Source organism: Aythya ferina (assembly GCF_964211825.1).
Source record: "Aythya ferina genome assembly, chromosome: 5".
NCBI classification, from domain to species: domain Eukaryota; kingdom Metazoa; phylum Chordata; class Aves; order Anseriformes; family Anatidae; genus Aythya; species Aythya ferina.
Window position 1 is genome coordinate 33157074 of NC_140301.1, and position 26548 is coordinate 33183621.

At 59.9% G+C, this 26548-nt stretch overlaps 3 protein-coding genes across 4 annotated transcripts; 1 reads left to right on the forward strand and 2 right to left on the reverse strand.

Annotated features, from left to right (window-relative positions):
* The first annotated feature begins 3112 nt into the window (after nt 1-3112).
* On the forward strand, nt 3113-16522 carry MAPK8IP1 (mitogen-activated protein kinase 8 interacting protein 1). 2 transcript variants are annotated; one of them, XM_084519931.1, is made up of 13 exons: nt 3113-3228; nt 7676-7781; nt 9877-10110; nt 10726-10836; nt 11461-11542; nt 11730-12605; nt 12933-13008; nt 13374-13546; nt 13757-13866; nt 13982-14101; nt 14665-14735; nt 15020-15118; nt 15498-16522. In XM_084519931.1, exons 1-13 carry the CDS (start codon nt 3143-3145, stop codon nt 15568-15570), a joined length of 2217 nt encoding a protein of 738 aa, XP_084376057.1. In that variant the 5' UTR covers nt 3113-3142; the 3' UTR covers nt 15571-16522. The 2 variants fall into 2 exon arrangements, with proteins under 2 accessions (XP_084376057.1, XP_084376058.1); XM_084519932.1 differs by lacking the exon at nt 10726-10836.
* FREY1 (Frey regulator of sperm-oocyte fusion 1) lies at nt 15767-18077 on the reverse strand. Its single transcript, XM_084519935.1, has 4 exons — nt 17409-18077; nt 17150-17217; nt 16869-17055; nt 15767-15975 (listed from the first exon to the last, which is right to left on the reverse strand). Exons 1-3 carry the CDS (start codon nt 17474-17476, stop codon nt 16919-16921), a joined length of 273 nt encoding a protein of 90 aa, XP_084376061.1. The 5' UTR covers nt 17477-18077; the 3' UTR covers nt 15767-15975; nt 16869-16918.
* Nucleotides 18078-18211: 134 nt separating this feature from the next.
* Nucleotides 18212-24190, reverse strand: PEX16 (peroxisomal biogenesis factor 16). Its single transcript, XM_084519933.1, has 11 exons — nt 23987-24190; nt 23873-23908; nt 23672-23748; nt 22428-22561; nt 22038-22144; nt 21511-21591; nt 20993-21145; nt 20559-20631; nt 20112-20231; nt 19841-19905; nt 18212-18730 (listed from the first exon to the last, which is right to left on the reverse strand). Exons 1-11 carry the CDS (start codon nt 24168-24170, stop codon nt 18672-18674), a joined length of 1089 nt encoding a protein of 362 aa, XP_084376059.1. The 5' UTR covers nt 24171-24190; the 3' UTR covers nt 18212-18671.
* Nucleotides 24191-26548: the final 2358 nt, after the last annotated feature.

Sequence of the window (26548 nt, forward strand, 5' to 3'; positions counted from 1 at the left end):
CCCACTCTGATATCTTTTTACAGTTGAAATTGTAAAGGTGTGTGAAACTGCATGCTGAAGAAGTGGAATGGGAAATGATTGTTCGCTGTTTCCTGTAGTGTTCAGGACTGGGCATATTCAATTAAACTACCAGATGGCAGATTCAGCGCATCTGCAGCTTCCTTACACAGGCGTTTTCGTGTCAAGCTCTTTGTCAGTTGTGGGTGCTAAGTTCAAAAAGGCCTGACCAGTCCATGGAGAAAGGAAAACCCATCAATAACTATTAGTGGAGATACCATCTTTGTTTCAGGAGGGAGCAGATAACAAAGGAAGCATCATGAAATGCGTGTCAGGGGTTTTCCATTTCCTGGGATAACGACAGCTTTCTGCGTCTCGGGGCTAGGTGGCTGTATTGTCTGACCTGGCACAGGCATCCCCAAATAGAGCATAGGGACAGAGCAGCTGGATTTGGTGCTGTCAGAGTGGCTATTGGGATGTTCCACGGGGTGGTGTGGAGGCTCCTTGTCACAGAGGGTGGGCGCTGAGGCAGAGAAGTGCTACAGAGCTATGAACAATGTGAACATTGTTCAGACCGGGCCTTCTGTCAGTGACTGAGCCTTTTCTCTTGCAATTAGCTAAGTCATGAATGGGCACCAAATGCACCATGACTTTGCAGTCTAGTCGCTGGCTAGAATGAGATTGGAGTGAAGTTTGCTTGTGCGTGACACCATCATCCCCAAACACTGCAGACCCAGTCACTGGAACCGGAGGTGCCAGAGATAAAAAGGCCATGTGTGACCTACCAGAAGGGCAATATGTGTAACGCATTGCTTACCTGATTGCAGCTGTGGTCGAGGTGCTTGATGTTGCTGTCCTGTTCTCTGTCTCTAGCGAGGACCTAGTGGGCTTGGGGGAGCAACATTTCAATGCTTAAAGTGGCTTATGGACAAAAACCCTCTGAAATTGCAGCTTGTGCCTTAGAAGAGCCAGGCTGACAGCGAACTGTCCAGCTTCCCCTTCTTAGAGTGCGATAATGTAAATTAAACTTGGACAGGTCAGTTTTTGAGGCTCCTCCACGCTGGCCGCAGTATCTGTTCTCTCTGTAGAAGGAATCGCAGGGATGTGGCTGGAGGTGTAAAGAGGCCAACCATGGATTTCTAGCAGAGTAAGTGATTGCCTGCTCCCTGTGCTGGCGGTTGGGGAAATTCTCCAGTGTCTCTTCTGTCTTCACAAAAAAAGGAGCTGGAGTGGCTTCAGGAAGAGCTGGCTGAAAGGTCTGAGCATAGAAATTATGCCTGGGTATAAGGAATGGGAGCCAGGGGCAGAGAATTGGGGCAGAGTGGAAATGAGCACAACCATACCTGGGGGGGAGAGGGAATAGCTCGGGTTAGACCAGCTGGTTCAGCTGGGGAGAGGAGCAAGCAGACCTCTCAGCACATAACCATTCCTCAGGCTTAATTTAAGGCTGAATTGCTCTGAAGTGAACCCAATGTTCAGTCAGACAATTTGAAAGCATAAGACAATAGATGCCTTGTGAGCAGAGATGCTGGCTGTGGCAGAAGCGTGGTCTCTATTTTGCAGGGCATGTACGTGCATGTATGTTGCTGAGGATGATGGAGGGTTTTATGTAAGGTCTAGGGAGAGTCAGGATGTAACTAAATCGACTGTTTTCTACCAAGCCCTTTATTTATGGCAGTCAGACACTGCAGTGATGAGCAGTGACCAGCCTGCACCATCCAGCTGCAGGCAGGGCACCCTGCAGGCCCCTGAGGTGTCCATCCTGTGGCTGGTGGCTGCAGCGAGGTGAAGCCATGCAGTAGTCCTGGGCATCATCCTCTTTCACACCTGGGTGCCAATGCTCTGCAAGCCTTTGTGGCAGAAGCAGTGCCTGCCAGGGCTGGTGGCTGCATCCCACCACCTGCAGAGAGGCTTCCAGAGGTCCTGGTCTGTGACGCTGGGCTCTGCGATGCACATGAGCAGATGGATGTGAAGGGCAGTAGTGTGGGCAGAAAGGCCAGAGCTGAGCTAGGCAGGGCCAACCTGCCCTTCGGGAGGCTGCCATGGGGGTACCACGGTCACCTGGTGGCTGTGTGCCTGCGTCCACTCTGGGCCAGGAGTGACATCTCTTTTGAGCTGGGCTGGCAGGAGCCCAAGGCTCCCGGCTGGGAGCAGGGCTGTGTGCCTCGGAGGGCTCTGCTCGCTCATCTCTGGAGGAGCAGCTGACGGCCTGGGCCTTGGCCAAGATGCAATGCCGTTGCCTCGAAGGCAGCCAGCCCCGTGGCTGGAGATGCTGATGGGACCTGCTCTGTCTGTAAGGTTTGACCTGCTGAGGCAGTGCCACGCATCCACATGGGCCTGTCGCAGCCGTGAGTGATAACCAGGAGCACAGCCCATGGGCGTGCAGGGAATGGGGGAAGTTCTCCTGATCATTTACAGTAGTAGCCTCAGGACCTAAAAACACCGGTGTTTCTCCGCTCCTGTGTACACCACAACCCGCGTGGTTTTTAACGCAGCCTGCAGTGCACGGGGAGGAGAGGCTGGGCACAGAAACCTGCTGCTGGGGAAAGGGAGCACTGAATAATGCTCACCCAAGATGGGCCCTGGGCCATAGCTGGGATCAAGGGTGGGTCTGCCTGTTCTGGGGAGTGACCCGCAGCCCCAGGGCTTGCTTTTTCCACCTGCACCAGTGGAGCCTGTGCATAATCTGTTTATTTCCTTGCTTAAATTATCGTTGCCACACATTCAGCCCTGATGGGCACAGGCTTTGCTGTGGGGCTGCCAACCCCGGTGGCGGACCCCCGAGGGTGCCGGGGTGGTGCTGCCCCCCAGGGCAGACCCTGGGGGAGGTGGCGGTGACCGGGGTGCCCTGTCCCTTGTAGGGGACCCTGTGTGCCCCTCACTTGTGGCAGGAGCCCCATGGCATTACCTACCCCGGGGGCTCTGCCTGCAGCTGCGGGCACATCTGTGTGTGCGGGGGGGGTCCAGCCGCAGCACATCTGTCCTGCAGCTCGGGGGGGGGGGGGTACACAGGAGGAGCCCCCCCCCAGCAGCAGGTACGTCCCCGCCGGCATCCCCTCCCTCCTGCCTCCCTCCTGCCTCCCTCCCTGCCTCCTTCCCCGCCGCCCGCCCTCCCTCCCTCCGCCTGCATGGGGAGAGCCGCGGAATGGCGGAGCGAGAGAAAGGAGCCGCATCCCCGCCCGCCTCCTCCCCCTTCCTGGGGCTGCACCTCGCCTCGCCCCCCAATTTCAGGTACCGGACGCCTCCCCCGGGACCCCCACGGGGCTGCCCGGGCCGCAGCCCCCCCCCTTTTATCCTCCCCCCCCAAGCCCCGGGCACCGCTCCCCATCCGCCGCAGCCCCCCCACCCCAGCCCCGCACTGCCGCTGCGGCCCCCTCCTCACCCAGCCCTTCTGCATCCTCCCCAAGCATCCTTCAGCCCCACAGCTCGCCCCATGCACCCCCTCATCCCCCCCACCCCATACATCGCTGAATCTCCACCTCACCCCCCCCAGCACCTCTCCAGCCCCCCCCCCAACCCCTGCTGGCCCCATATACCCCCCCATTTGCCATTTCAGCCTCTTCCACCCTCCAGCTTTTGCCCCCTTTGCCCCTCCATCAGCCTCCTCACCTGCCTTGCCTCCTCCTCAGCCACCTCTCGCTGATGGCAGTGCTTCACCTCCCTCTCCGCCCCCCAGGGGAGCCTTTTTCTAGCCCTTTCCTCGAAATCCCGGGCGCTGCCTTGCCCTCCCCAGCGCCGTGGAGCAGGAGCCCCAGGCGAGCAGGTGGGAGCGTGCCAGGATTGATCCTCGCAGCTCCACCAAGCGCTCCCATCGATTTGGGACAGGGAGGGGGGACACGACACCTCCCGTGCCCAGTGAGGCTGCTGGTGGGGACGTGAGATGGCGAGGGCCAGGCCAGGGATGGCCACGGGTGCCAAACCTGCAGGGGCTGAGGGGTTTGGACCTGCTGGTCCCTCCCGTGAGCAGCTCTGGGATGGGATGTGCTCAGTGTGTAAGGGGGCTTGGTGGGTAAGGGGCCATCACCTGCTGGCCATCTGGGGCAGCTGGGTGCCTCTGGCGGCCGTGACATCTTCACAGCCATCGATTTACGCTTGGGGGTGCTGTGGCGGCGATGTGTGGGAGCTGAGTGAGGGGGGGGATCGGCACCAGGTGGCTACGTGGTGAGATTTTGGAGGTGGGGAGGAGCGGTGGAGCCATGGCTGAGTGATCACCATCCCCTGAGCCCTGGGACCAGCGGGGCCGTGTGAGGAAGCATCCAGCTGTGTCCAGCTGTGTGGTTTTTTCCCCCCGTTTACCTCCGAAGGGCCCAGCAGACCTTTGCCACCGGAGCCCCTCTGCCGGGCGGCTCCTGCAGCCGCCTGCTATTGCAGCGCTGCCTGCCAGAGCCGCTGGGCGCTGCTGCAACATGGCTGGGGGAAGCCTGCACGCCCAGCCCTCACGCTGCCTCTTGGAGACAGCCGCCACGGAGCCGGGGCTCGGGTGTTGAGAAGGGGATGGGAGCCGAGAGCACTGGGCTCACCGGCAGCGCGGTCCTGTGGCTGCCTTGTGGGGGTCCTGCCCTTCCAGCCATCGTCGCCCCACAAGGTGCTGTGTGGCCTAAACGGGGACGAGCTGGTGGCTCGGGTCCTGAGGGGACTTGGGCAGCAGGTGACACCATGGGCTGGCCCTGAAGCCATGAGGAGGCCGGGGGGGGAGGCCTGGCAGGTCCCCGTGGCTGATGTAGTTTGGGGCGGTCTGAGAAGGGGCAGAGGCCCCGTGGCCACCCATCCTGTTGCTCCCAAATCCCCAAGCTCTATCCAGAGGTGGTGGTGGCCCCAGCACGGTGTGGAGGCAGGCAGCAGTGGGGCCAAGGGGAAAATGCATCAGCTGTCTGTCTGTCCAGCCTGCCGTGGCTCCTGGGTGGCAGAGCCTTGCAGGAGGGGAGCCAGGAGCTGTGGTGTTGCTCCTCGGGGAGCCTGGTGCCTGCAGGAAACCATGATGTCCCACGAGGGACAGCATCTCTGGGGGATGGAGACCTCGCCACCTCCTCAGCAAGCTAGAGGGAGTGTTTTCGGGCTGAGGCAGAGACCAGCCTCAGTGCTACGAGTTGTCTGCATGTCTGATGTGGACCTTTGGGTCTGGGAAGCCTGTGTGGAGGCCTTGAGCTGGGGAGCGAGGCGGGTGACCCTGCTTTTTGTGATGGGGGACCAAAGGTTGGTCTGGTTCTGAGGGAGCCCCAGCAGACGGGTTCGCTGGAGCCCCCAGTGTGTCTTGTTGTCCTGGCCAGGCCCCAGCATGGAGCCCCTGACCCCAAACCTCCCTGGAACCGAGCCCTGTGTCTGGCCCCTGCTCCTATGGCCAAACCCTGCAGGCTGGGGCTGCCCCTGCTTGTGCTCTCGCAGTTTTCGGGTGGCAGCTGTGGGATGCCAGCATTGTCGGGGGGTTGAGAGGTGTCCTCTGGCAGGGGTGCTGTCCTTGTTGGCCTCGGGGCTTTGCTCAGCCTCCCTGGAGAGCCCCACACCTTCCTGCAGCAGCACACAGGTGGTACCCACACTTCTCCTGCTGGCAGTCAGGGGAAAGTTGGCCCAAATGTCCCTGTAGGGCCTGCTCGAGCTTTTGTGGACCATGATAGAGCTGATGGGAGTAAGGGCTGCTGCTTGTTGCTGGTATTCTTAGCCTCTTTGAGGAGCAGGAGAGAAAGGCAGGGGTGTTCCCAGCATGGAGGAGCAGGGGGTGAAGCAGAACCATCCTTGCCTCCCCTGGAGCATCCACACGAGAGGAAGAAAGGGCAGCAGCAACGCAGAGAGAGATTTCTTTATTCATTCCATCCAGCCAGAAGGTTTTGAACAGAGCAGACGCCTCCAGGCAGAGCTGGTAGGGAAGATGGAGCCTGGGATATTGTTGTAAGGGAGCCGAGAGACACCAAACGCGGCATCGGGAGTGAAACCCACCAGTGGCACCAAACCAGGGGAGCAGCAGCCGGCGGCAGAGGAGCTCAGCAGAGTGGCCCACGTGGCTCGGGGCTGGCTGAGGAGGCAGCAGGGCCCTGGGGGCAGAAAGCCGACCCCTCTCCAGCAGCGTGAAGCCAAAAGAAAGCCCCGCTGCCCTGCAGGAAGGCATCCCATTGCTGTGACAGGGCCCTAATGGGACTCTTCTGTTCCTCCCTGTCTCAGCCAGTGATGCTGCAAGGGCAGGAGAAGGAGCCAGGGTAACCAGATGCCCCGCTGCGGGTGCTGGGGACCGGCCGCTGGAGCGCTACCAGGAGCCGGGCTGGCTGGCTGGCAGGCAGAGGCAGTCAGCATCCCCGGCAGAGAGCAGGGACTTGGCACGGGCTCAGCTGGGGAGGCTATTTTTTTATTTTTCTCCCCCTCCAGGACAGCTGATTCCATCTATTTTTAATGAGCTTGCCCGGGTTGCGCAGTGAGGAGACGGAGCAGCGCCGGCAGCCACGGGCTGCACTGGGGCAGGGGGTGCCCAGCGCTCAGCATCCCCCCAACAACAACTGACCCCGGGGTGGGAGCGCGTGCCCCAGGGAACGGGGGGGTCCTCCTCGATGCAGCTGCCCCTGAGCATGGAGTCGAGTGCTGAAGAGGAGAGCTGGCTGGAAGACCAGTGGGAGAAATGGTAGGGGACCGGCTGGGTATGGGGACGGGGGGCTGTCCCCAGGGGTGTGCATGGGGCCGGGTGACAGCCCCTCGCCTGCGGGCACATTGCCCTCTCGCACCGGCGCTGCCGCAGGACAGCAGCAAACTTGGCACCGAGCGGAGCCCAAAGTTTTCCTGGCTGTGCAGGGAGACGTGCGGCAAATGGGGCCGCCGTGGGCGCGGGAATGTGCATGTCCGGCAGGATTTTTCAGCAGGGCGAGAGGAGGGAGCTGCCAACATGCGGCGTGGTGGAGATAAAAGGGCTGGCGTGCGGGGGGGTCACCTCTCCTGCTGCTGGGTGCAGGCAGGGATGGTGCTGGGACCCGTGGCTCCTCACTGTGCTTCCACGCCTCGGCGGACAGAGGGAAGGGGCTGATGGTGCCCAGCCATGGCGACCCCTGTAACCGGAGAAGAAATCGATCTGGGCTTTGAAGGTTTCTCTGCGAGCATCCTGCTCTGCGTTTCCTCCCCTCCTGCAGGCAGCAGCCGTGGGGCACGTGGGACTCCTCCCAGTGTGGCCCTGCTTCGTCTCCTGTAGGGACACCTCCACCCCATGGCTGGCAGAGGACTTTTGGGCTGGGCTCTTGTGTTTCCCACCCCGGTAATGAACAGACACGAGAAGCATTGCGGTAGCACCACGTATAGAAATGTTTTAATGCACAGGAGCCAGGGGCTCCCCGGGGAGGCAAGCGAGCACGCGAGGAGCTGGGTAGTCAGCACATTTCCAGCCGCTAAAAGGAAATCTCTGCAAACTTTCCAAAGGGGAGTAATGTGTCTGTAGGGCTGACAGCCATGAGGGAGCCATAAAGGGCTCATCGGGGCAGTGAGCGATGCCGATGGGCTCAGTTTGCGGTGTGTGCAAGGTCTGCAGGTCTCGATGTGATCACATGCCCCAGCGGGTCCATCCTCCTGCCGTGTCCCACTGGGCCCTGCCCTCCCCGTGATCCCAGTGTTTGCCCCGCTGGTCCCGGAGGTGGTGTTGGTGGCCCCGTCTGGGTGTGCCCTCCTGCCCCCCACATGTGCAGTGCGTGACCGCGGTCTCCGCTCCCTCCAGGCTCACCCACGACATCAGCCTCGAGGAGTTTGAGGATGAAGACCTCTCCGAGATCACCGATGAGTGTGGCATCAGCCTGCACTGCAAGGAGAGCCTGGCCGCCCGGGTAGGCGCATGGGGTGGGGACAGGGATGGGATTCTGCGTTGTGCTCATGTGTTTGGTGCTGGCTGTGGGTGCTGAGGCACTGGTGGCCTCCTGCAGCCTCTGATTTGGGACCTTCCCAGGGCAGAAGGAGGCTGCTGGGGCACCAGCACTGAGCCCGGTGCCTGAGGCTGGGCGTACTGAGCCTGCTGGGGTGCGAGGCGGAGGCGAGCTGTTCCTAAACAGGGGAGCCGACCGTGCTCAGAAAAAAGCAGCTGCTAAAAATACGCACAAATGGTTTAGACGGGATGTGGAGGATTGCCCGAGGAGCAGAACTGAAAGCAGCGGCTGCGAGGGGGTCTTTTCAGCCTGAAATGTCAGCGCTGAGAGCCAGGGAGCTCGCGGGCCCGATGGCGATGGCTCCCGCGAGACGAGAGCTTGCGGGATGCGTCTGGTGAAGCAGCCAGGCCCGGGGGGAGTGTTTTGGCTGGGTCTGGCCACGTGCACGGCGCGGAGGCTGGGAAACCGGGAATAACCCCGGCACGTGAGCGCCGGCTGCATCCCGTGGGGACGCGGCCCCGGCTGAGGGCAGGAGCCAAACTGAAACCCGGAGCAGAGAGGGCTCCTGAGGGCTGGGCGGGTGCCGAAATTCCCCCCTGGAGCTGGGAGAGGCTGGTGAAGGTGGCTGCTGGATGGGGCCGGGCGGGCAAAGATGCCCAGCAGCAAAATGCCTTTGCAAAGGGCGATACCTCGACAGAGGAGGGGGTTGGTGGTGGTTTTTTTGGGTGTGTGGTGGTTTTTTTTTGGTGCTGGGAAAACAATGATGACTTCATCACGGGCTATTTTAGCAGCTCTCCAGAAATAGTGGCTCAGGCACACAGCTTGCAAAACGTGGCTGGCTCCAGCAAGGAGGCTGGGTGCAGCAACGTGGGTCACGGTGGCACAAGTGCAAGGCCTAGGTTTTGGGTTCGGCCTCGGTTTGCTTGCTTTTGAACACAGGGCAGCTTATTCCCAAATTCAGCAAGGTGGGTCCTGCTGAAAGCAGGCTGCAGCTAGCGAAGGCTTGTGGCATCATTCGTGTTCCGGGAGCTGCTGGAACTGTTTAATGCAGGAACAAGAAATAGAAAAAAAAAAAACCCCTCTTCTTGGAAATACGGGAGAGTGAGAGAAGCAGTGCCCGAGGGAGAAGAGCAGGGATGTGCCTGCATTAAACCCGCATGGGCTGATCCTGATCCAGGCACATGAAAAGGCTTGAACCAGCCACAAAGATACAGACGTGGGGAGACGATCGCTGTGATTTCACAGCACAGTAAGGCTGCTGGAAATGCTGGGCTTCCTCTCGTTCCCATCCTTGGCTCAGTGTGATCTCTTCCCCACCGCCAGCCTTTGGGCTGTGCCAGAAGGGAGGGAAACGAGCAGCATCCACCCCGTGCCAGCCCCTTAACGCGTACCTGCAGCGGTTGTAGTTCCCTCTGAGGTACCGAGCCCCGAATGGCGCGTCACTCCTCGTGCCTACGTTCCTCAGAATCAGGCGCTGTTTTGCTCTCCTGCGTCCTTCTGGGACTTTCCCTCCTCTGAGTTCCCCGAGTGATTGCCACAGCTCCAGGATTGCCGAGGCAGCATCATTAGCAGTCTCGGCAGCATGTCAGCAGCTGCCTCCAATACGCCTCCCTTAGCTGGGTCTCACCAGTTTAGCTGGCAGGTTCCCCCAGCCCTGCTCCCGTTTCCTTGTGAAAATCCAGGTGATTTGCCACAACCCCTGGCATCTGCCACGAGAACCGGGGAACTCTTTGTGTTAGGCCAGCGTAAAAAAACAAGGCGACGACCACCACAAGCTTTGGTGGTCTGGAGGGGCAAGCAGGCCGGGCTGAGGCTGGAAATCTGCCTTTATTTTGGTGCTGGGCTCAGTGCTGCTGCAGGGTGCCGGGTAGGCAGGTCAGGACTGCGTCCCCCCAGCCTGTAGCGGGGCAGAGGGAGGGAAGGAAGGCCGGCAGCCACGGCGATGGGCACGTGGGGTGGGACACGCCATCATCCCCTGCTGCTTTAAAAGGCTGAGGCCAAGTGGCACGGCCGTCCTCCGGCCCTCCCAGTCTCCTGACCGAGCCGCTAATCCCGGCAGGGCTGTGTGAGCCGGGCGGGCGGCGCGGCGCGGGCGGCGGGCGGCGGGGAGGGCAGCCGGCTGCAGGCCGAGATGCTGCAGCTCGACCTCATCGACGCCGCCGGGGAGGCGCCGGCCGAGGAGCAGACGGAGCACCAGCCGCTGCAGAAAGCCCCCCAGCCCCCCAGCACCGAGAGCTACCGGCCCAAGCGACCCACCACGCTCAACCTCTTCCCGCAGGTGCCTCGCAGCCAGGTGAGAACCGGCCCGCAGGGGTGGGAGGGGATTTAGGGGCTTTTTTTCCCCCCCGGCTTTTGCCCCCCTGAGCTTTTGCCCCCCTGCTTTTGCATGGAGGGTGTTCCCAGGCGCTGCCGTCCCCGTGAGGGGTGATGTTTAGGTGCCCTGCATGCTGCCCCTCTGAGCTGGCCTCCCCGAGCCCCGTCATCCCTCCTGCAAACTTCCCAAACCCTCACAAGGTGTGCCGCTGCGCACGGGGCTATTTTTTGCCTTCCTCCTGCCCTCGGCAGCGGCTTCCCTTGCCAAGTAGGAGGATTTTCGTGGCGCTGACGTGCAGCTGAGGAGCGCAGAGCGAGAGGCAGGTGTCCCCGTGGGTGACAGATGGGGAGTAGTCGGAGCTGGGTGTCACCAGCCCGGCACAGGCAGCTGATGCCAGCTCTCTGCCTGAGGCCATGGGTGGGAGGAGGAGGAGGAGAAAGAGGAGGAGGAGGAGGAAGGCACGGAGCCAGGACAATGCCCGCAGGGCAGCTGGCACCGGGGACAAAGGCAGCAGGGACACGGGGAGGCGGGGGGGAGCTGGCTGGAGCATAATGGACAAGGGGACAGCAGGCAGCCTTGTCCCACCCTGCGCAGGGACCCCGAGGAGCCGGTGGCACGTGGGAGCCACATCCAGCTGGGGGGACGGGGACAGCAAAGGCACCCCCCGGGCAGTTGGTCCCAACCAGTGTCCAGACCTGCGGAGAGGTATTTTTGGGGGGTGGTGTGTGTGTGTGGGGGGGTGCATAGATGGTGGGCTGGGGAGGGGGAGGCTGCGGGGCCACGCTGGGGGCCACGGGCACGACCCAAGCTGAGGATATCGGGAACAGGAGCTTTGTGGCACAGGGCCTGATGTGGTTGGAAGTGGGAGCCTGGAGCCAGCAGGGATGGGCACATGGGGCCCGTGTGTGTGCCCCGAGGACAGGACAGGGTGCTGGGGATCCCACGGATCTTGGTGGGCTTCAGGGCAGAGAGCTTCGTGTTGGTGGGGAAGCAAAGCAAGCGGGCAGCTCCCGCGCTGATGGTGACGGCTGCAGGAGAAAACCCCGAGAGTCCCAAGCTTGGAGCTTGAGCAAAAACTGCTGCTGGGGGAGAAATACCCGCGCTGTGCCCCAGAGCTGTCTGCAAAGCCCGGGAGCAAAGCGTGCCCAGGAGGGTGGGCTGCACCCCGGGACGGGGACGGGCACCGTGGGGAAGCGCTCGGGCAGTCCCAGGCAGTGCCCAGGGACCGTGACGGCCCCGGCCGCTGTGCATGGCTGTGGGATGGGGAGGGATGGCTGCCACGTGCTGTTTACTGCCCGGGTGACAAGGCGGCTTTGTTCTCCTCCCCAGGACACCCTGAATAACAACTCCCTGGGGAAAAAGCACAGTTGGCAGGAGCGGGTGTCCCGGTCGTCGTCCCCTCTGAAAACGGGTGAGTCGGGGGGCTGGTGGCCAGGGGACTCACACCCTTGGGTGGCTCCTGGGAGTTGATCCCCAGCCTGCAGCATGGGGTGAGCGGTGCTGGAGGTTGGGGAAAACATCCCCGATGGGAACATGTCCATCTGGAGCCTGGAGCATCCCCGCTGGTGGGAACACCAACGCTGCTCTCCTCCCCGCAGGTGAGCAGACCCCTCCCCACGACCACGTTTGCCTGAGTGATGAGGTCAATCACCAAAACAGCACAACCTCCACCAAAGACCGGGGCACGTCCACGGAGAGCCCGTGCCGGCGCACAGCAGCCACCCAGATGGCGCCCGCCTGCGTCGCCTCGTCCCGGCCCCCCGAGAAGCACCAGGCCACCAGCAGGCCCCCGCCCCACGGAGCCAGCGTGGTGGTGGTGACGACGAGGGGCCCCGAGGCCCACCGCGACCGCATCCGCTACCAGACAGACGTGAGGCTGGAGGCCACGGAGGAGATCTACCTGACGCCCGTGCAGAAGAACTCGGACCCGCTGGAGACCGAGAAGCCGTTCCTGTCCCAGTCCAGCGAGAACCGCATGTCCATCAGCTCCGACATCGACACCTCCAGCTACTCGGCCCTGGCAGGGAAAACCAACCCCTCCATCAGCGAGGAGGACGAGGTGCTGGACTACATGTCCTCCCCTGACAAGACGAGCCTGCCCCGGGCCTCCTGCGTGGGTGGGAGCAGCGGCTACCGGCCGGGCCACAACCTTCAGAGAGCGTCGGTGAGTTCGGACACCAGCGCCTTGTCCTACGACTCAGTCAAGTACACGCTGGTGGTGGATGAGAACGTGCAGCTGGAGCTGGTCAGCCTCAAGCAGTGCTACTCGGGCTACAGCGATGAGAGCGACTCGGCCACTGTCTACGACAACTGCGTCTCCTCGCCCTATGAGTCGGCCATCGGCGAGGAGTACGAGGAGGACGCGCTGAAACGCGACTCGGTCTGCCTCTCCGAGGACTCCACGCCCGAGGCGGACATCCACTTCTCCAAGAAGTTCCTCAACGTCTTCATGAGCGGCCGGACACGCTCCTCCAGTGAGTGCTGGGCGGAGGGAGGAGGTGGGTGGGGGGCTGTGTCCCCAGGCAGGTCCCTGGTATGAGCTTGCCTGGTCCAGGGTGCCCTGCAGGGTCTCCAGCAAGATGGAGAAGCTCCAGCAGGTGCTGGCTCCACAGCCTGTGATTTCTTCCCTTGTGGCCGAGGTATATGGGGGGGCTGGAAAAGCCTTGTATCACACAGCTGGGGGCATTTCAACCTGTTTTTTTGTCTGAGCTAAAACCACGAGCTATGAGCGAGGGCTGTGTCCTACCTGCGGTGGTGCTGGCCCTCAGAGCTGCAGCGTGCCCCTCTGCCTTCCTCCCCAGGTGCCGAGTCCTTCGGGTTGTTCTCCTGCATGATCAACGGCGAGGAGCAGGAGCAGACCCACCGTGCTGTCTTCAGGTGAGTGTGGGCACGAGCAGCGTCCCAAGGCCATCCCTACCCAAACCATGCTGCTTCCAACAGGGGCAGCCTGGGGACCAACCCGTTGTCCTTAGCTCAGGGGTGAGAGACCCCCCAGGGCACCCAGGATCTCTCTGTGCAGCCACGTGGGGGATGCACCAGGGGATAGGTATCTGTGTGTGTGCTGGGGTCCTGCTGCCCTTTGAGCCTAAACCCGCTCAGATCTCCATTCAGCATCCCAGATTTTGGCTAATTACACCTGCTGCCCACCCATGCTGGCCGCGGGTCCCACGTTGCCCCTGACCCAGCAGCGGGTTGGCAAGCAGCCCGCCAGAGCGGCCGGGTGCCAGTGACTCCCTGCCCAGGTTTGTGCCTCGCCACGCGGATGAGCTGGAGCTGGAGGTGGACGACCCCTTGCTGGTGGAGGTGCAGGCGGAGGATTATTGGTACGAGGCCTACAACATGCGGACAGGGGACCGGGGCATTTTTCCTGCCTACTACGCTATCGAAGTCACCAAGGACCCAGACCACATAACAGGTACCAAGCCGCCCTGATGGTCGGCGATGTTGCTGATTCCCTGCTCACCTCTGAGAGGGGGAAAGGAGGATGTCAGGCAAAGAATGATGGGGGTAGCCGCAGCCAGTGGTGGTGGGGGCTTGTACCCGATGCTGGGCAGGGAATTGTGCAGAGGTAGGGGCATGGCGATGGCCAGCAGAGACGATCCCCGCCACGTGCTCTGTCTTCCAGCTCTGGCCAAGAACAGCGACTGGGTGGACCAGTTTCGGGTGAAGTTCCTGGGCTCGGTGCAGGTTCCCTATCACAAGGGCAACGACGTGCTGTGCGCAGCCATGCAGAAGGTAGTGTCCCAGCCCGGGCTGAGCCCCTGCGTGGGAGCAGGGAGAAGAGAAGGGGCGAGCTGTCCTCACGGGCTGCCCACGAGTGCCAGGGCTTTGTGTCTCTGTCTCCCCGCAGATTGCCACCACGCGCCGCCTTACTGTGCACTTTAACCCACCCTCCAGCTGTGTCCTGGAGATCAGCGTGCGCGGGGTCAAGATTGCCGTGAAATCTGACGACTCCAAGGAGCACAGCAAGGTAGTACCCACTCGTCTCATCCCTTCCCTTCTTGCTGCTCTTAGCTTGGGAATTAAGGGTCTCCACCCAATTGTGCTCCCTGTTCCATGAGAAACACCATCCAAAGGGTTGTAGGCCCACCGTCAGGGTCCCCCAAGCCTGGTGGGAGCCCAGTTTTGGGCTGTACCAGAGGATGGTGCTCTCACAGCTGCCAAGCACGTTGTTGTGCTGGGATGCTGCGAGCTGAGCTGCACCCATAATCCCTCAGCTGCTCCTAAACCTTTCTGCTACTATTTTGAGTGGCGTCCTCCAGATCTGCCCTGTAATCTCTTTAGCTGGGTATTGCAGGCTGCTGATAAGTGGTCTCCATAAGTAGCCTAGCAAGATGCTGTGTGGAGGCAAGCGAAGCCTTCACAGCAAGCCTTTTGGAAACCTTGCCTTTGGACGGGGTGCTGGATTAGGCCACGGGTGCTGTGGTGGCGAGCTGGGCTCAGCCTGAGCTCCTATTTCCAGGGCTGGAGACCAGCTGCCCCACAGGGCAGGAGGGGAGGCGTGCTGACAAGTTTTTTCTCTGTTTCCCCCAGGTAAACAAGTGTAGCCATTTTTTCCAGCTGAAGAACATTTCCTTTTGTGGATACCATCCAAAGAACAACAAGTGAGTAGTGGGAGGTGCAGGGCAGCTCTCAGTGCCTCAATGCATGGAGGCTTCGCTGCCTTCCTGCCTCCAGCATCCCCATCCTGAGGGCTCCCCTTCCCCTGTAAGCCACAGCTTCATGCGAGGAGCAGCCTTTGGGTGGGTTTCACATCCCAGATGTGGGCCTGGGCCATGTGAGCTGGTGGCTGCTGGGGTTTGGTACCCCCTTTGCCAAAGGTGGGCACCAGGGATGCTTGTTCCTGCCTTCCTGACAGTCCATTCTCACCTGCTCTCTCCACCCTCAGATATTTCGGGTTCATCACCAAGCACCCTGCTGACCACAGATTCGCCTGCCACGTCTTTGTCTCGGAGGAGTCCACAAAGCCGCTCGCGGAGTCTGTAGGGTGAGTCCTGGCTGGGGCGGGAGGAAGGTGCTCCCTCCCCACGGACAGGAGGAGCAGCACCTGGCTCCTCTCCCCTGCAGCGAGGGGACTGGGGCCAGGGCCAGGGCTGACGCTGCTGTGGGCAGCGTGTTTCTGACAGCGCTGGAACAAATCCCGCTGCAAAGCTTTGCAGGCAGATGGCTGAAAGCCACGCGCTGTGTGGAGGCTCGGAGCTGGGGTGGAGCCCTCGCTCCAGTGGTGCCCCTGGGTGCTAATGCATGAGGCTCCCCGGGGCCAGGAGGGGTTTGAGCTGACAGCAAGGGTGAGAAGGGGAACAAAACAGGCTCGGTAAATGCCTCGGGGAGGGCGCAGCTGAGCTCTGCTCCGTGCTGTGTTGCAGGAGGGCTTTTCAGCAATTCTACAAGGAGTATGTGGAGTACACGTGCCCCACAGAGGACATCTACCTGGAGTAGGGGCTGGCATGGGCGCCTGCTGCACAGCCAAGGCTCGCCCCTTCCCCGTCGTGCATGGACAAGAGCTGCTTTGAGACCAGAGGAGGAGCGGGCCCAGGGAAGGGCTCCCCGGGGCACCGAGCTGCCTCTTTTCATGGCTCCCCTTCCTCGGGCTGGGGCTGGGGGGACGGGAGGGGGGAGGGCTGGACAAATCGTGTTTATTGTACAAAATATTTAGTTTATTCTATTGGAGAAGTGCCCACGGGGTGCCCTGCCTGTGAGTGCTGGAGGGGCGGGCAGCACAGCCTTGCTCCAGCCCTTCCCTGCCGCAGGCCGGGGTGCCAGCAGCTCCTCCCTGTGACTGTGGCCCAGCTCCCCGTCACATCCCTCGGGGGTGACTTTTAACGCAGTGGCAGAGTCGGACTCCTGCAGGATGAAGACACAGCAGCTACAGCCAACAAGAACCGCCTGAGGGCTCCTGCCTGGGGAGGGGACATCGCTTCCCTGCCAGGCCCCCGGGGACAAGGCTGCCGGGCAGGGAGGACGGAGCCCAGTGGCTCTGCTTGGAGTGCCAGAGAGAGGACGAGCTGAGACAGCTCACCCCTGCCTCTGCCCCCATCCCTCCCCTCGTAGATCCATGCCCTGGGGTGAGGAAGATCCCCCCGTACCTCTGCAGCGACCACACCACGGGGAGGGAAGCGTTTCTCTGCCCCTGTCCCCTCTCCCCTCCAGCCGCAGGGGGCAGGGGCAGGGCTGAGCCACCCCCACCATGGTGGGGCTCAGCCCCGTGCAGACCGGGGTGCCTGCCAGAAGCGGAGCAGGGAAGGGCTAAAGCCTGCAGGGAGCCGCACACATCTCCAGGGAGGTTAAAAACACCACCAGAAACCTCTCCTGGTCCCTGCAGCCAGCGGTCTCCGTGCTTCAGCTGGATCTGCTGTGATGGCAACAACTATTAAATATGATGGTTCATGGAGCAGTGCTGCGGTGCTCTTTGTGTCCCACAGCCATAGGTTTGGGCCCTGGATTTCCCCAGCCCCTGGGGGTGCAGGAGGTGCTGGAGTACCTCAGGTTTCCTCTGAGAGACCCAGCTGCAGACCTTGGAAGCCAGAGATCGTGGCATAACTTACCTCACGCCCTTCCATTTACAGTACCAGGAGGAATCTGGCTCTGTTACCTCTGTAGTTGCCATTATGTAGTTGAGGACAGCAAAAACATCCCATCTTGGCCTTCTCTGCTTCAGGCTGAGCAGCCCCAGCTCCTCTAGCCTCACATACCCTGAGGTATGGCTGGAGCCCCCCGTTCCTGCCCCCCACACCTACCTGTGTGCCCCGCTGTCCAGAGGCAGCGTGGGGCAGAGCAGAGGGCAGGCTCACAGGTGGGCATCGTCGTAGTACTCCAACAAATCAAGCTCATCACGCTTGGTTTTGCCAGCTCTGCGCAGTCCTGCAGGCCGCTCCCGGGCTGCCCGGGTCCTGAAGCGAGGCTGCTTTGGTTTAATGCCATAATCTGGGGGCAGACAGCGGGGTGAGGGCTGGGGGGGCTGTCCTTGCCTTCCCTGGAGGGGTGAGTGCACAGGACGGGGCTGGGGGAAGAGCTGTACCATCCACCAGGCCAAAGTGCTGCTGTGGGAGCTCCAGGAGGGCGGAGAAGTCCTCAGGGACTGAGTAGCTGTGGAAGAAACCCCGAGGTGGAAGCGAGCTGAAGCCTTCCTGCACTCACCTGCATCGGCACCACCAGCGGCAGCCCAGGCCTGCTGCAGGAGCACTGGGGCTACAGGAGAAGGGGCACCCAGCCCCTGCGGCACCACTGCAGGTACCAGGATATGGGGAGAGGAGGATGAGGAGGAGAAGTGCCCTCACCTCTGGCGCAGGGGCAGGGAGAGCGCAGCCGCCAGCAGCTGGGCGAGCAGCAGCAGCCAGCACCGCATGGCTGAGCCGTCACCCACCCCTCTCAGGTTCCGCAGCGAGGTCACAGAGGAGCCACCCACCTGGCCCCAGCCCTTCTCCCCCTCCCCAGCCTTCCAGGCTTTACCTTCTTCAGCAAACTCCTTGTCAGAAGCCCAGGCTGCGAGCCCTGCACCCTGCCAGCCCACAGGACAGCCCAGGGAGGAAGGCTTCCCTCACCCATGAGGCCAGCTCACTGCTGGCAGCAGGCGGGCTGCTCAGGGGCAGCCCAGTGCCACAGGCTGGCTGACAGACCAAACTGATGGCTCACGTGTCCCTGAACTACCAGAGCAGATACAGAAGACAGCCGTAGCTGCCCAAGCCTCAGCTGGACCCTTTATTAAGTGCTGCACAGCAGCATTTGCTGAATTAATCTCTCCAGTTCTCTCCTCTGCCCTTGGCCAACCCCCCTGAGCACTGGCTGGCAGCCATTCTGCAAACCCTTTTAGCACGCGTTAGGTGCTAGCACAGCATCCCGCAAACCGTGGCAGGAAACTGGGGGCTGAAGCAGGCACCTGGAGTTAGAGATAGTCATAGCTGAGCATACAGGCCAGAGCAAAAAGCCTCTAAGAGACAATATTAAAACAGGAAGCATATCCCTGAATAGACAACTGCGAAAGCTGCTCTTTCTGATAGGGACAGGCCTGCTGGCAACCAGACTCAGAAGACACAGGGGAATCCCCTGCTTGAAAGGGAAAGGAGGCCCTTCAGCTCAGCTCTTTCAGTTCAGACAGTTTATTTGACAGACAAGCCCGCTCCACGCAGATTGGCCAGGCATGGCCAACACAAGCAGGCTGCAGGTCAACCTCAGCGCCGTGAGGTGGGAGACAATGCTCTCCAAAAATCACTATGCTGCCCGGCTTTATAATAGCGCAGCTGTACAAAAGGAGGAAAAAAAAATCAAGTGCTTAAAAAAGGTCGTCCCGTCACCATCACTGGAGCCACAGCATTGTCCACAGAAAGAGGTGGCCAGGGTCTCTCCGCACATGTAGTGTCCATCATTCAGTAAGATCTGTTTAAAAATTACATACACCCCCCTCCCCACCCTGCAGAACAGGAGCTTCTCATTGATGGTTTAACTAAAAATTAATCGTTATCAACACCCCTTCCCCCAGCCTGCTTGCCCTCCTTAGAAACATCCAGCCATGAGCTTAGCAAATAAGAATCATCATTTCCTCATCAGCCCCAGTTGTAGAAATAGATTTTCTGCCAGGCAGGTAAGTAATCCATCAGCGGCCCTGAAACAAGAGAACACAAGGCAAGAATTTGAAGCTGTATGTGTATGAGGTAGCTACCCCCTCCTCATTAAGGATACCCAACAATTCCAAATCTCCCCTTATACAACTCAGAGAAACCCAAGAATAAAATAGGTACTTTTGCCAAGAGGGAAGGCAACTCTGGGCTGTAGTGCCAGAGGTTAGAGTGGGACCAGGAGGTGCGTGAAACATGTTCAGCACAGGTACGGTGTGGAACATCACTCCCTCCGTGCTGACGTGTCCAAGGTCTGGAGGGAAAGGGCTTCTGCAGTGCCCAAGGGGAAAACCTGCGCACGGTGAGTCAGGAGGACACAGCCATGGCACGGGGAAGAGAGAGACAACTCAGCAGTAATGGGCAGGTGCAGACACAAAAGGAACTGCTGTAGAGCAAAAATGCTTATGCTGGCACAAGGATTAATGCAGGCTCCAAAGCCTCTGGAATCAGTAGCTGGAGGAGTGGCTCCTGAGCTACCCAGCTTTGTGACTTCCTCAGAGAAAGGACAGAGCCATAATGCTAGGCTCATCTAATGCCTTATCACTGCCATGAACCGCCTCGTATCAGCAGGGAAGAGGGGGAGGTGAAATTTTGGCCCATAAAGGGATCCTCAGGTGAAGGACTAGGAGAAGGCAGACCTAGTTCAGCCCTTTGGTTTATAATCCATTCCTGGTCAATACCTCTAGGCAATTGTTTACCCCTCACATCTGTATTGCAGACCAGGGACGAAAGAAAAGTGCAGAAGCACTGGCTGCAAAACAGGGCTGTGGTGCACTGGTGCAGCCATGGAAAGGCAGCCAAGGGGAACAGGCCTAGGTGGCAGAGACAAAGCTCTGCAGCCTGCTAGGGTGCAGAACCACTGTGGTCAAACACAGGTCCCTAATAGCCAAGAAATGATTAATTCTGTGCTTCTGTGATCTTTTTCTGTTCCAGGTTATAACAACACCAATACCAACAAGGGTGCACTGCTGCTAACCATCCCAGGGACTTCTCAATTCCTTCCTCAGGTCATAAACTACTTGATGAACATTCTGCACAGCTCCTGTGATTTTTCTCCACCCCCCAGAAGCAGGGATACAGCAATGGGGCCCACTTACGTGTGATAAAGCCAACTCCAGGCACGTAATCAGCCAACAAGCGCAGGAGGAAGAGGATCCTGCCCCTAGGAAAGGAGAGAGTATGAGCTAGTCCAGTGGGACATCTGCCCCAGCTGCTGCGAGCACTAACAGCAACGGCAGCTGTTAGGCAAGGGCTTGTATTAACCTGGTCACAGGCACACAGACCTCTTCAGATCTGCTCACCCAGTCCCCTGATGCTATTTCTGTTAAAAGGGAAATTCTCAGCAAAAGCCCAGCAGGGGCCCCTTACTCTGAGTATCGGTCATAGAAAGGAGATCTCAACAGGTAGTAGAGCAGCAGGATGGTTCGTCGCCTCAGCTCCGCTCGCTCTCGCCTGTTCAGGTCTTTCAGATCACTCAGCAAGCTCAGACTGGAAGGAGAAGGGAACAGAGCTAACTCAAGGCAACAGCAGCCAACAGGGAAAAAAAAAAAAAAAAGTGGGTTTCTAAATGCCCTCTGTTCGCAGCTCCATGCTGAGCAGTCTGCACCAGCTTTCTGATGGGCAGTACAGAACAGGGAGTACTATAAGTGGTGTAGAAAATACCTAAATGTGTAAATCTCCCAGTTAAAAACCAGGCCTGGCCCCTGTGCATATGTCAGTAGGGCCCAATCTGCCCTGCATTGAGGAGCAGGGGGAAGCACGATGCTCCGCCTCCACCAACCTCAACCATCTGTAAAGTTACTTTCTTAGACTGACCTTGAGATATCCAGGACTGCTGAGAGGAGCCAGGGTTTCCACGATCTCTGGCCCCACACTCCTAAACTCAATACTAGGAACACACAGTCAAGGAATAGAAAGAACCAAAGATGCCTAACAAGAGGCGTGCAGGCAAGTGACCCCCTGGTACCAGGAAAGCTCTGCAGAGCCCAGGAGAACACACTCCAAGGCAGTGCTGGAGGGCCCCAGGGAAGGTGTTGGAGGACTTGCGCCCACAGCTCAAGCAGGTGACACTGGATATCAAGACGTAAGAGGAGGGAGGAGTCCCAAGAGCCCTGCACAAGCAGGGCAGCAGCAGGAAACCCCGAGAGTGGTGTGGTACCACCCTACCCCAGGGCTCGTTGGACGAGGCCGTAGCACCCTCTGCTGGCACCCAAGGCACAGTGTGCCCTCATGCAGCCAGGGCAGGATACAGTGAAGCAGAGGACGGGTAACGTAGATCGATTCTGCAATGGTTTCTTGGAGACCCAGGGGGGTGGGAGGTTGGTTCATCTCCTCTGCTCTTCGGTTCTGCGTCTCCTCCCTCTGCTGGGGGGACCCCCAGTGCCTGGACTCCAGGGACGGAGCTGAAACGAGATCAGGTAAGGCGTGGGAGAGCTTGAAGAGATGCACAAACAGCAAAGCTGGGGCTGCCCCTCTCCAGCTGCTGCAGCTGACCGGCATCCTCTGAGCTTGCCTCCACAGGGGACACAGCAGGGAGAGATATTCCTAAGATTTGTGCTCCTCAAACAGGTCACTTAGGACGAGACAACTCTAAGTGCTGGTCTTGCACCATGTGCCTGAATTTCCATTGCTTTGATATCCCTGGCAGGATATGCCCCCATACAAGTTGATCAGGTTTTGCTCTTCACTGCCCACACCCAGGTCACACATAAAGGGCACAGGGCAGAAACAGCTCTGACGAGGATGGAAAACAGGCTCAGCTACTTACTGTTCTGAAGAGACCGCACAACACGGCTAGAACGCCTGCCAACATAGGTCTGATCCTTCCCTGAGGAGTTGCCTTCCATGTCTGTGGGAGAAAACAGCCAGAGGGTGAGGCTGCAAAGGAACGCACCTGAACCCGGAGCTGGCAGCACCTTCCCTACATTGCAGCAGGCAGACCAGACTGAAGGTTTGACCTACTGAAGGACTAACACTACGCAGAGTTCTCGCAGGGTGAAAAGTTAATCTGCCTGACATTGTCCAGGCCTAGCATCTCCTTCCTTACCATCAGACCAGTGGACAGCTTGATCCACAATTCAGCCAGTGGTTCCAGGCTTTGACCCTTCTGTCCCCTCCTTCCAGACTGTAGGGTAACACTGTCTCTAAACTAACCCGCACCCTGGAGAGGGTGGAAAGGAAAGCACATCACAACACAGCTTTGAGTGCTGAACTCTGAACAGCTCCCTAGAAGCTCCTAGCAGGACAAGATGTGGCCCGGCAGATGCCAGGCCGGTGACAGCACTGAGGGCTCACCTTCGGGATGGAGAGGCTGCTGCTGCTCCCTGTTCAGCGGCACGATGGGAGGAGACGTCTGGATGCCAGCTTTGTACCACAGCAGGAGCAGGAGGCGAAGGATGGCTCTGTGGGCAGACACGCAGAAGATTTTAATACCAAGCTACGGAGCTGTGCTCGAAAGCTGGCATCCCCAGAAGAGGGGAACATTTAAGTCTGCTCAGGGAACTGTGCAGAGGGTAAGTGCTCCCTTCCAGCACAGCATCCAACACACTGCAGGGCTCCACACACCCCCAGCCTCAAGGATCAGCAGCAGCTCAGTCCTGCTTGGCCTTTATCCTGGGGTAACACCAAGCCCCCTCCAGATCCCCTTTCATGCACTGCCCCTTCCCCTCCGCCTGCAGCACTTACTTAGCCAGCTGGATGAGGACGATGATGGTCCATCGGCCCATCTCCCCCCACATCCTGGCTGTCCCCATCTCTGCAAAGACCTCCACGCATTCTAGCACGCTCAGCCAGGTCCGCAGCTTCTGCTGGGGCAGTGACTGCAAAACACAGAAGGAAGGGGAGGAAGGGGGACAGGATGCAGGTTCTGCTTGTGAGTTAAAAGTGGCACACACACAGCCCAGTCCGGGGGGACTCTTGGAGCTAAGAAAGCGATGGCCTTGGAAGTCACGGCCTCAGAAACATGAAGTGGTGCCCGTCCTACAGCCAGAGGCTACAGGTAAGCCCTTTTTTCTACCTCCAAGCAGGGGCAGAACACATCACAATATTCAATGGAGCTGCTACCTCAGAAACAAGGAGAATTTCACAGCTGTATGTGAGGCCGCTATCTGCTCCAACTAAAACAGCTTAACAGGTATCCTGGATTGTGGCACAGCACCCGAACTCCAGAAGTAAAACCCCTTCCTCCTCCTTGTTCTAGAGCTGGGGCACATGATGAGCCTCCTCCCTGGTCAGAGTTGAGGACACAGCACACGTGGAGCGCAGGGCATGTATTACTTGAAAAGCATCAACAAGGAGAATAATGCTGAAGTCCACTTCACCCCACATTTGGCCTTTAACACCCAGAGAAATGAGTCTTCTGCACTTTTGGTCATTACATACCCGATGTCCCAGCCAGAGAGCTGCCTGCACGGGCTGGCACTGAGCCACCCACATCCAAACCCACTCTGCAGGCAGGCTTGCGACATCGAGGCCTGTCTGGGAAAAGCAAAGCCCTCCTCCTCCTTCCCCCACAGGGTCTAACGAGTGCTGAAAGCCAACCTGGGGCTCTTGCAAAAGAGACATGGCAGCCAGGTGCTTTTATCTTTGCTTTGCTCAACACCACGCGTGAGGGAAGACTCCGGGGAACCGAATCAGAGCAGGAGTGGTTATTCAGTGACTGCGCTCCTCAAAACGAGCGGTGGGGCTCCCGGAGCAGGTCAGGGCCTGATTTCTGTGCTCTGGGAGCACTCTCCTCCAGGCCAGCAGCTACGGTGCAGGGCTGCTGTTACCACACATTCAGCAGTTACCTCTGACCTCTGTGTACCTGGCAGCTACAGCAGTCCACGGCAGGGCCCTGTGGGTTTCTGTGTGCACCCCTTGAGAGCACAGCACCTGCTCGGGAGAGAAACCCAGACCCCGATTCCTCCTGCCACGCTCTCCGGCCTTACCACGGGCAGGCTGCGCTGCAGCTCCTTCCGCAGGATCCAGTCGTTCAGCAGCACCAGCAGGTTGGAGGCCGAGTACACTGCGAGGGAGCAGGCACAGCGGGGTCACGGGGCGCAGGGGGAAGGAGAGGGGGGCGAGGAGGAGCCCCCCAACCTCCAACCCAGGGATGGCCAAGGGGGGCACCCGGCCACCCTCATACCTACCGAGCTCCGACAGCTCGTGGGCATCCGCGAAGCGACCTGCGGGGCGAGAAGAGAGGGTGACAGCGGGGTGACACCAGGGGGTGACACCGGGGGTGGAGAGGGTCCCAGCCGCACCTGGCAGCAGGTAGGAGAGGCCGCGCACGGTGCCCTCCAGCTGGGCGGTGGCGGCCGGGTGCCGCCTCACGTAGTCCTGGTAGCGCTGGCACAGCTGCCGCAGCCGCCACGCGGGGCCACGGGGCGACGATGGGGACGGGGATGGGGACGGGGATGGGGACGGGGCCAGCAGTGGGGCCGCCATGGCACGGCTCCGCGCCGCCTCCCGCAGCCGCCGCGCATGCACGGCCCGCCCAGCGCCGGCCGCCCCATGGGCGCCGGGGCGGGGGTTTAAAGGCACGGAGGCGGCGGCGGTGGTGGCCCCAGTCCCGGTCCCCGTCCCGGGGGTGGTCCGGCAGGTGCGGGGCTGCGGAGGGGGTGGTGGGGTTGGGGGTTGTTGTATCTGGTGGTGGTGTTAGGGAGGGAGTGTGGGGTGGGGGGACGTGGGGAGGTGTCCCAGGTGGGTGCCGGCAGGTGGGATGCCTACAGCGGGCAGCAGGTGGAAACATTAATGGGGTCTGGGGGTGGGAGCCTGCCAGCCTCCTTTTCCCCTTCTAACCCCTGTCCTGGCTCTGGGCTGCTGGGGCTGGAGGAAGGGAGGCGGTCAGAGCCACCCTGCTCCTTCCTGCACGTTATGGGTGTGAGGGACTCGTGCAGCCCTTTGCTGTGCTTAAGCACTAACCCTCGGTTTATAGGTGTGGGATGCACCTGGCTGCAGCCTGTTGCAGAAGAAGGGCCCACGCCTTTGCTCGGTCCTTCAGACCCTCCCTGAGCCGTGCTGCTGGGCTCAGCCGTGGCCGCTCACCCTGTGCTGAGCCCACCTGGCCCACAGCACGCCTGTGGTCAGTGCCTCCGAGCCACCCCACGGCAAACCTCATGGTCCAAAGGTCAGCAGCTGCACGGCTCCCTGCTGGAGCACGGCGCCTTTGAGGGAGCGCAGGACAGGCAAGGAGGGCGTTCTGCAGCCTCCCGAGTGCAAACAGAGCTCCGCCAAGCTTCCCCTCCTTCCTCCTGGCCGCTTACCTCCGCACAATGGGCGCAGTGTCTGCCCGCGGCTTCCACCGCGAGGGTTACGGCTGCATGGGCAGGCACTTTATCCTTTCTGATCTTTTTTCCCCCCCCTTCCCCTGAGGGTTTGTTTTCGGGCAGGCTGAGTTGGTGAAGGGCACGAGGCACTGCTGGCAAACGGTCTGGTGCTAAAGAAAACTTTGTAGTCAGAATTGCGTGGGTTAGACCCAGCTTTCCATTCGCATGTCACGTTACTACCTGTGAGCCACTCTGAAATGCACGGTGGCAGAGCTGCTAGTGTGCATGTTGAAGTGGGGTGGGACAGCACCTGAAGCCTGTGATGGAGACCTGCAGAGCAGCCTGCTCACAGTCGGCATACACGCTGCCGATGACTCTAGGGGCATATCCAGTGCCGCCTGCCGGAGCTGCTGCCCTTCAAGGAGAAGCACTGGCCCTGCCAGACAGCAATCTGAGAGCCGGCTGCTGAGGAGGCTGCCAGAGACACCTTGTCCACAGCCAGAGGTGAAGCCTGATGCACAAAGTCCTTGGGCTACTCTGAACAGCATCGCTAGATAGTGCAGCTCTTTCCCCTAATGAGAAGCTTTTTGGCAGACGCTTCCTCTTCCCTCCCTGTCCCGTGGCTCCCTCCCATCCGCTGGCTGGCCTGTCCGCCTTTCTGCTGGTCTCCCTCCCGCAGTGAGTGAGTTTGGAGGACAGTTTGGGAAGCATCACGGTGCCTTTTTATGGTAAATAAGCTGCACGGAAGCACTGTAGGAGGGGCAGCTTCTCAAAGCTGCTGGGAGCCCATGAGATTGGGCAAGACTTCAACCACCTTGGCTTATGGTGCCCGTTACAGGGGTAGGAGGTGAAAGGCTAGGTGAAGGGGCTGGTTTCTCTCCTGCCTGTACCTGGAAAGATCTCAGAGGCACCCCTTTCCTAGCACTTACTGGTCAGGGTGACAAAGGCTGGTGCTTACTGGAAGCCCCCGGCTGTAAGTGAGGCCAAATGGTTTCTCTGCTCTGATGAGTGATGCAGGCTCAGCAGTAACAGTGGGAAAAGAAGCACACCAGAACAGCACACGCTCTGCCAGCCCATCAGCAGGTGCCGTGCTGAAGTCCAGCTTGCCTGGCTGCCAGCATCTCGCTCTTGGCTCAGGTCTGCAAAGACTGCACCGTGTGTGGGCAGGCTGACCCCAGGCAGGGAGTTGCAGTGGGTCTGAGGTAGCTCATCCTACAGAAACCTTGCTCAAACCGTGCCTAATGCAGGCTTTGCAGTGTGCTGGGCTAGGGGAAGAGCTCGGCAGCATGAGGCCTGGGGGCCTGTCTCCACCTTCCTGCTGTGCTCAGCCCCACGCTGTGGTGTATCGGCCTGTTTGCTTCTGTATGAGCTCAGCCAAGCCTTCGGGATGGCTGGGGTTAAACTGTGACTAGCTCCAATTAAGTTGTGACCTGTGGGTTGATGTATGTACGGAGTATTTTAGTCCCTGACACATGAGCCCTGCCTAGAATGGAAGGCCCGATGCACTCAGGGCGTCTCACTGGAGGCCAGCACCTTTCAGGAGAGCCTCAATTCTCT

Bases quoted from the DNA above. Each gene is read 5' to 3' on its own strand.
- PEX16 (XM_084519933.1), bottom strand. From the start codon at position 24,170: ATGGCGGCCCCACTGCTGGCCCCGTCCCCATCCCCGTCCCCATCCCCG. The intron at 19,906-20,111 runs GTAAGGGGCCCC...CTCCTTTCCTAG, and splicing joins TTCTATGACCGATACTCAGA to GGGCAGGATCCTCTTCCTCC. The intron at 18,731-19,840 runs GTAAGTGGGCCC...CTCTTGTTTCAG, and splicing joins TGGAGTTGGCTTTATCACAC to GGCCGCTGATGGATTACTTA.
- FREY1 (XM_084519935.1), bottom strand. From the start codon at position 17,476: ATGCGGTGCTGGCTGCTGCTGCTCGCCCAGCTGCTGGCGGCTGCGCTC. The intron at 17,218-17,408 runs GTGAGGGCACTT...TTTCTTCCACAG, and splicing joins TCCCTGCCCCTGCGCCAGAG to CTACTCAGTCCCTGAGGACT. The intron at 17,056-17,149 runs GTACAGCTCTTC...GTCTGCCCCCAG, and splicing joins GCACTTTGGCCTGGTGGATG to ATTATGGCATTAAACCAAAG.
- MAPK8IP1 (XM_084519931.1), top strand. From the start codon at position 3,143: ATGGCGGAGCGAGAGAAAGGAGCCGCATCCCCGCCCGCCTCCTCCCCC. The intron at 14,102-14,664 runs GTAGTACCCACT...TGTTTCCCCCAG, and splicing joins ACTCCAAGGAGCACAGCAAG to GTAAACAAGTGTAGCCATTT. The intron at 14,736-15,019 runs GTGAGTAGTGGG...CTCCACCCTCAG, and splicing joins TACCATCCAAAGAACAACAA to ATATTTCGGGTTCATCACCA.